The sequence below is a fragment of the Oryzias melastigma genome, linkage group LG17 (genome assembly GCF_002922805.2).
Source record: "Oryzias melastigma strain HK-1 linkage group LG17, ASM292280v2, whole genome shotgun sequence".
Classification (NCBI taxonomy): Eukaryota; Metazoa; Chordata; class Actinopteri; order Beloniformes; family Adrianichthyidae; genus Oryzias; species Oryzias melastigma.
The window spans coordinates 9,185,260-9,193,668 of NC_050528.1; the positions used below are offsets into that span (position 1 = coordinate 9,185,260).

The 8,409-nt window shown below is 41.3% G+C and overlaps 1 protein-coding gene across 4 annotated transcripts in view; it reads right to left on the reverse strand.

Moving 5' to 3' along the window:
* Positions 1 to 8,409, reverse strand: part of arhgap21b (Rho GTPase activating protein 21b) — a 41,046-nt gene that overhangs the window by 13,745 nt on the left and 18,892 nt on the right. For 2 of the 4 annotated variants that reach the window (XM_024273167.2, XM_024273166.2), the window contains exon 8: positions 3,375 to 4,923. In XM_024273167.2, coding sequence (XP_024128935.1) covers positions 3,375 to 4,923 — 1,549 coding nt within the window. Of the gene's footprint in view, positions 1 to 3,374; positions 4,924 to 7,049; positions 7,077 to 7,238; positions 7,974 to 8,409 lie in introns of those variants that run through there. The other 2 variants (XM_024273170.2, XM_024273174.2) reach the window with 2 other exon arrangements.

An 8,409-nucleotide genomic window follows, 5' to 3' on the forward strand; every position in this document is an offset into this window, starting at 1 on the left:
CTATTTTGCAAATTTAGCTATATTCAGTCTATTTTACTTTATTTTGTTATTCTATCTGACTTTATTTTGTTATTTTACTCCATTTGTGGTGCTGTACAGACGCTGGTACCTGAATTTCCAAAGGGATTAATAAAGTGTTTTCTATTCTATTCAAAGTTGTAAAATTATGAATTATGAAAAGAATAAATTTTCCCCAGCTAGATCAAGTTCTGCTTTTACTGTAGAAAGTTCAGAAGTGGCCGTTTTGTTTCTATGAAGTAAAACACTGAGTGTTAGAGGATGCGTCCGAGGAAGATTGCAACACAGATTCTTGCTTAATAAGGACACTGTTTTTGGGACTGTGGTACCAAAATAGACACTGCGGATGTACAAATGCAGAGCTACACACAAGGACTTTGGTTCAGAAAGCAGAGCAAGACATTACTAACTGTAAGTTCAGTACAAGTGAAGAAATTCCATTGAAAAAAATAAATAAAATATTTGAGGAGTTTAAGTTTTTCACAGAAGCCCAGAAATGATTGGGTTTTAAATGCAAACAGCTGTAAATCTATAATTTTAAGTTATTTCAAACTGTATTTAGATTTCTTAAGTTTTAGACTTTTAGACGTGTTAGACTTTAGAAAAATATAGCTGTTAAAAAACCCTAAACTGCTATATTCTTTCATATATTATATTTAGTGCTGTCATTTTTTGTGTGATTAGTTAATTGCAACCTCTAATGAATTAATTTAATGAATCCATTTTTATTGCAAAATAATTGCTGTAAAAAGCCTTATTTAAGGCATTTTCATTTAAATTCATTACAGTTCTGGCCCAGTAAAAGATCAAATTACAAAAGAAAAGCTACTTTTACAACTAAGTCAACCTTTACGTTCAAACCATAATTTTTTTCCCCCAATTTCATGAAATAAAAATATAAAAAATAAAAGAAACGAGAACAAAACATCCGGCTCAAATTTAACACATAAAAACAGTAGGAAACTCTGTCCTTTGCAGCCCAAAAAATGTTCACCACAGACTTCTTTTTAACACCCGAATCCATCTTGACATATTCCACGCCTGGTTCACACCGGATGCAGAAGCGCTGCGAAGCGGCGTGGAATGGAGGGAGCTTCAATTCCGCGCCATTGTTAATCTATGGTGTAGTTCACACCAGACGAGAAGCGCTGCGGTCTTCCGCGACAGCGATCGATTCACGGTCTGGTCCATTTTTTGCGCAAACTGCGAGTGATCCACGTCAATTCTGGCAGGAAGTTACGCCAAGACACACGACAAAATATGCAAAAGATAACTTTTACACAATATAATACAGCGATTGACAAATACGAATATATTTTTGTATCTAAACAGACTGTAGAGGTGACAATAAAAGCACAAATACAACACAGAAAAAACAGACGGACACAGACACTGAGACACACACATAGCGGGGCGACTACGGAGCGGACGGGTGGTTTAAATGTCTGATGATAGCAAAAAAAAAACCTCTAAATAAACACAGCTAAGCAGAAGTGCATGTTGACCATCGCAGAAAATACGTGTCTGTTGTAAACTGGAGGTTAAGCAAATACCGTGCGCTAGGTGTGTAACAGATTACAAAACTCGCGGTTTGGATCGTGACACGGTTTTAAGGTCACGGTTTGGATCGTGTCACGGTTTGGATCGTGTCACGGTTTTAGGGTCACGGTTTGGATCGTGTCACGGTTTGGATCGTGTCACGGTGTTAGGGTCACAGTTTGGATCGTGTCACGGTGTTAGGGTCACGGTTTTTACAGATCAATAAAGAGTAAAAAACCAACAACAAAAAACAAAATAAAGCCTAAAATAACATTTTGGAAAAGCTTAAAAACACACTATATATATATATATATATATATATATATATACACATGTGTATATACACATATTTATACACTTACATATATATATATATATATATATATATATATTACATCAAAACGTTTGCTCACTAAGGCCTATTTATTAAAACAAAACATAGTCAAAACTTTCGACACAAAATGCTAAAACATGTCTTTTCTGATTACATTTACATGTCTTTAGACCAAAGCTACAAAAACTGAGAGAAGAGGACGCTCAAAAATAGTGTTGAAAATACCAAATCTATCTGGAGTACCCCAGAAACGCACATTTTTTGTCCCACCCCCCTAATGTCCAAACTAAATCATTAATAAAACATGTACAATTATTTTTTGTTATTAATTATTTTATTGAATCTAGCTGTTGTTAAAACAAAGATGTACATGAGTTTGACTCGAATTAAATTGGGTGTGAACGAACAATTGATTTAAATCATGCGAGTCGTGTACGCGCGGAGGGGTTATGGATGGTCTGCGGTACACGTGTTTGCCGAACCGTGGGTTGTGGTCCGTACGGAACCCGGATTATCCGTTACACCCCTACAGCGTGTACTCCGCCCACACACCGTTTTGTAGCGCTTTCACATCCGGTTTGAACCAGTTTCCAGGTCTGATGCAAACAGTCCTCCATGTACCCCATTCATTTGTGATAACCACTCGTCAGGTTCATATACTGTCTATAGTAAGGCTTGATCCCTTACATAATCGAACATTAAATGAAAATAAATTGTCATCATTTACCTTTTGTTAATTTCTCTCAAAACTGAAAAGGAGCTGAATTAAATAAACTAAAATAAAAATACATGATATACGCCAAACTACTCCAACATTTGTTGATTTTCCAGTCTTCTGCTACATCTATATTGTGTCAGAGTTTGAAAATTACATTTTAAAGGAACCTTTATAAAGCCCTGTATTCAACAACCCCCTTGTCAATTTCATCGTTTTCACACCCACGCCGTATAAATGTTGGCTTTGTACTAAACAGACAGAACATGCCTCAACGACCAGTTGCTGAAACTCAGTCTATATTTAGACCCAATTGATTTCTTATGAATATGGGAAGCAGCTAAACAATTTAATCACAAACTAATTCATTACAGGAAAAACTCAATTATAATACAGGTCCCTCCAAAGAAAACGATGCATTAAGAGTAGAAAAATCAATACATTCCTAGACATCCTTCAATCTATCTTGTTTTAGCAGAACATCCCACAGCCACTGAGTAAATACCTCAAAGCTTCTGGGAGGAAAGTTAACCGTCACGGTTCTCCTCTGTACCAGATACACCTCAACCCAACAGCAGTGAAAGTGTTGTTGCTTCACAGTCAGTCTACAAGCTCTGGATAGAGCTTCTTCTGCTAAAGTCTGGAGTACTTGTTGTTCCAGACTAGCCACTGTACGACCACAATCAATCTGAACCACTTTTCTCTGTGCTCTCTGTTGTCATGACAACATGGGCCAGCAAAAAAAGTTACAACTGATGATTATCTTACCAATGAACGGAATGGAATCCAGAGACTCGTCCAGGTTGCTGGAGCAGGAGGTGTGATGCTCCTCGAGGCGGCGCATCTGCATCTCCCGACGTGCATCGTTTGGAAGATAGCACGCCATCACGTCCGCTCCCTCGTCGTTCACAGCCAGGATGTAGGAGTGGTGCCGCAGGGGACTTGGGTTCTTTCCAGAGGGAGGCTTCTGCCTTAGAACCACCTCGACCTCCGACGGACTTTGCCCGTTGATTTCATTCTGAGGATCTGGTTGGGATACGTTCAGGATGACGGGCCTTTGGGGGAGCTCTTTGGGAGCAGAGCACGATGCGGATCGAACTCCTCTCAATGCTTCGTCTCTTCTCGTCTCAGTGGTGTGAATGGTTTCTGCTCGCATCCGGCTTTGGCCTTGTTGGCTCATTTGGCCTAAACTGACTGCAACTCTTTGGTCGGAGAAAGATTGATCAACACTTTTGCTATTTCCATAATGTACGGTCCTTTCAGGGAGCATGGGGGTTGATCGGGTTTGATTAAAATTTGGTCCTTTGTGGTAGAAGGAAGGGTTTGTTGGCACCCTCATGGCACCCCCAAATCCAGCAGAGGGCCGGTAAAGCATAGCGTGTCTAGGCATCGACTGTCTGGTCGGCCTGGTGCCTTGGTCTGCCCTTCCAGGTCCGACTTTTCTCTCATTAGACCAAGCTAGTTCTGCTGGATCACTATAGTCTGTGGTGCGTACTCGAGCTTTGTGGACAAGGCCATCTTGGGACGCACTTCGAGGGGGCCAGTCTGACGCACGGCTAATCTTTTCGGCATTGAGCATGCGGTCTTGTGAAACACTTCGTGGGGCAACCTGAAAGTGAAGTGGAGGTCCATGGTACGACCGTTCATGGGACGTACTCCTGCGTCGTATATCCTTAGGGGCCCAGTCACCTCGGGCAATGTGATGGGGGGTGGGAAAAGGACCCTGACTGGCAGTTCGCAAACTGTCCAGCCGGTCTTGGATAGTCCGACTGCCATGGGAATGAATTCCCTTGTTATCAATATACTCCCTGTAAGTTTGGTATGTGCGCCAGTCAATGTTTTGATGGTTTCCTGGGTACTGAGGCACCTGAGCTCCCATTAGGACCATACCTGGACCACCAGGGTAGACATCCGCCTTTTGAGGGTGAGGATACTGGGCTAATGACCCAGGTCTCCCTCTGACAAAGGCAGGTCCTGTGAAATCCATCCTGTGTGCTGGACCCATGTGCCCCATTTGGGCCGGAATAGGAGGAACCACCACAGTCCTAACATTGTTGTTGAGCATGCACACTGCGGTTTGACTTTTAGGGTACTGCTGACGGGGAGGAGATGGGGGCACGGTGATTTCCTTGCGATACCCGTGGTCAGGAGCTGGCATTGGCCCTCGGCCAACCTGCCCTGTCAAATCTGTTGCCTGGGCCATGCCCGTAGGCTTACAGTCTATTCTGGGGTAACATACTGGTGGTGGGTCGGGGATGTGGCTGGCGTTTCCACTGTAGCTGCTGTGGCCACGGATGTAGGCATCCTGGGAATAAGCCTGAAGACAGAGCGACAAAGCATGGTGATAGTGCATTAAGAACAAACAGCAAGTACCTGTGGTATTCAACAGAGTAGTAAGGACTGCTTACACAGAAGTCAAGTGTGATACGGCACGTTACTGCGTGTGGAGGCAATGCAATTTTGCAGTCAAAGTGAGCGGAGGCGTTTCAGGCAGTTCAGGGTGTCACTGCTCCTCACATTTTTTTTTTTATTTCTATGGTAACGATTGTAAATTAGGATGGATACAAACAATGACATACATTTCTCACAAATGAAACCTTTATACAAAAATGTAAAACTATGTTCTCTTTTCTACAAGCTGAAAACTGATTATTATTCTTAAATTTATAAGAAAAAGACTGTGATGAAAGATGTTTACGTCTAGAAAATTAATACAAAAATGTATTAAAGGCCCCCACAAATGAAAATCGTGTTTTTTTGAGTTTTTAACATGAATGTGTGGCATTTTTATAATAAAAGAGAACAAATGTGATAAGAAATCCTTTCATTTTTTGCATTTCCCAGTATTTCTCCTAATAAATTGTCAATCAAATTGTCTTAGACGTGCTCTGTTTGAACTAATGAGCTTTATTTATGCCACAACAACTCTGCTGCACATGCACTAAACCCTTATCTGTTCCTAGTGTGTCTAGTTCAGGTTCTGGAGAAGAGAAGATGATATCTTCACATTGACTGCAGTCAAATGAGCCACTGTTCACATTTCTGTGGTCAAATCAGCCGTCACTGGATTATTTTTGTGTGAGTTTCATACAATTCTTACGGTAACAGGGCTATGAACGCTGGAAAATCTCTGCGAGACTCCACGGAACTTCTTGATTTGACCACAGAAATGTGAACGGCGGCTCATTTGACAGCAGTTGCAAAGGATTGTGAATGGATGAAAGAACATTTTGATGTTAGCTTTCATTATTTTCCCAAGAACTCTGATCTGAGAAACCAATAGAAGCTAAAAGAGTCTTTAGTGAACTGGAAGGAGAAAGATTCAGGATTTTGGAGGAAGTTCTGTCCATGAAGATCTTCACTTCCTCATCTGAGCTGAAATCCGGCTCAAAATGATACGGCTGGATATTATGATATTGGTGGACATTTTTATGTAGTAATGGTTAAGATTTATGTTAGTGAGCTAACGTGACCTATCATAATCAGACGGGGGGGATCAGGGTGGGGCTACTTAGCTCAGCTCCAAAAGCCACGCCCCCTTAGAGTAAATTTTGGAAACCGAGGCTAAATATCAACATGAAAAATGTTTGTGAGATTTTGGTTAAAAACTTCATAATTAAAGCACTACTGGGAACTTTTTTTTTTATTTAAAAAAAAAAAAAATTGTCATGGGGGACTTTAAACAACTCAAATCCTAAGCATTTGGGCCAAAAAAAAAATAGTGGTGACGCCAACTCACAGAGGCTGTAAATGCGTGAATGTAACCACCGCCTTTATTAGTCACCTTAGATGAGCACTTGTCTGTCCTTTAAGTGCTATATTTGGATCGTCATGCATGATTTATAAGTTGCGCAATTTATTCAAAGATTTATTTGAAAAGTTTTACCAAGCGTAAAGGTGCGGCTACACATTCCTCAGTTTATTATGCGCTTATTTGGCAAAAAAAAAAAAGCTCACCTGCTTTGATCATTATACACTGTTGCAACAAGAAACAGTTAATGTAGAAGAACTTTGATCCCATTACAAGCTGGTGTCAGATTACAATCTTACATAAACTGTCTGTGCCACGGCAATCAGTGCCAGACCCAGTTCCTGCCTCTACAACGATGACTGAACATCTGAGTTCAGGGGTCGCTGCCCTTTATCACACAAATAACATCTGACAGAGGATGAAGAAAGGGCGAGGCTTCACTGAAATGTCATTTGGATGCCAACCTGAGCTCTCAATGTAACAGGTACTGCAGGCAGGCTCAGTGCACCAGCATCTCTGCAGGCTTCACGTTTGGACTAAAATCACAAGATCCCTTCACTCAACTGAACGGCAGGAACGAACAAGGAGTCGTTCAGCTGGGACGATGACATGCATGACACATGCAAAATTAAAGCAGAGGGTACAGCATGTCAACACCCAGCAGCTAGCCAGCCAGGGTGCAGTTTCCTTACCAGATTAGTCGCTTCCAGAGAGAAAGGCTGCAGTTACAACATGTGAAAAGAGGAGTGGGAAGAAACTATAGCAGCGAAAGAGAAAGGATGAAACAGCAATGACTGGGCTTGACATGCTAAAAATACTCTGCAGCAGCGGCACACACAGACGAGAAGCCAAAGATGTAGCCGGGGTTGCCATGTTACAACCTGCCAGTGACACTCCGTCCTGGGTGAGGTGACAGGAGCAGAAGCTTGCCTCTCATGATGCCGCTAGGTCTTCGTGGCTCCATCCATCTTCAAACAGAGTATTACGCTAACTGAACAAGGTGCCTCCAGTCTACGCCTCTCTCCCTCCCTGTTATTGCTCACATGACAGAAGCAGCAGCTGCTGATTATACATTCAGCTGTGATGGTACGGCTCCCCCTCCCACGTCTTCCTCCTCTCCGCGCATTAACTTGTTTAAAAACACAGTGCAGTCAGCTGATTCCGGCGGCTGGTTTTAGCTTCTCCCTCCTTTTTTTCCCTGCTCACATCCCCGTCGCCTGCATGGATTCACAGTGCCCTCCTAAAATGTTCAATCACTCCTCCTCTTTGCTAAGCAACTGCTGCCCGTCTCTAAGCACTCGGCGTGCACTCCCTCCTACAGTGTCATGTCTTTCTGCGAGCATCTCGTAATCCTCCAACTCCACCGCTCGTCTTCAATAGTGATATTTTTATATGGCTGCTTGCTGTTTGTTGTGCAACGTTATGGCCGGCAGTATCACAGCACATGCGGAGGAGAGTGTGAACTGTGTACATGACCGCGGTTGGTAAAAGAAAAAAAAAAGAGGAAGGTACAGTGACGTGTTTATCAGAAAAGATTTAGCTACAATAAACGGCAGAAAGACTAAAGTTCATAAAACCAGATTTGACTCAAATGCTTGCCAAGATATTATTTCCAGATTCTTTAAAGTTTTTATATTTAAAGAATATAACTAAAAATGTGACCAACTGATAAATCTGCATACTGACAATAGGGACAAGAGGAATCAGCAGAATAAACGATGACATTGGTCATTATGAATTTTTTTTTGTCTTTAAACAGTTTAATAGGAAATACTTCTGGTAAAGTAAGCCCCGCCCCCAACCATTTTCAAACAACAGGTCATTCAAGAATGGTGAAAACTTTCTCATGTTGAAAAAAAGATTTTAAATTATTTACTTGACATACAGAACAGGTTTGTTCAGTTTCGCCTTTCTGTTTAAAAAACACAACTTTTAAACCTTAATTATGACGGAGTATTTGGGCCAACAAATAAAATTTAAAAAAGCAATATTACTAGATTTAAAGTTATAAATTTACAACTTTAAATCTAGTAAATTTAAGAATTTTTCCTC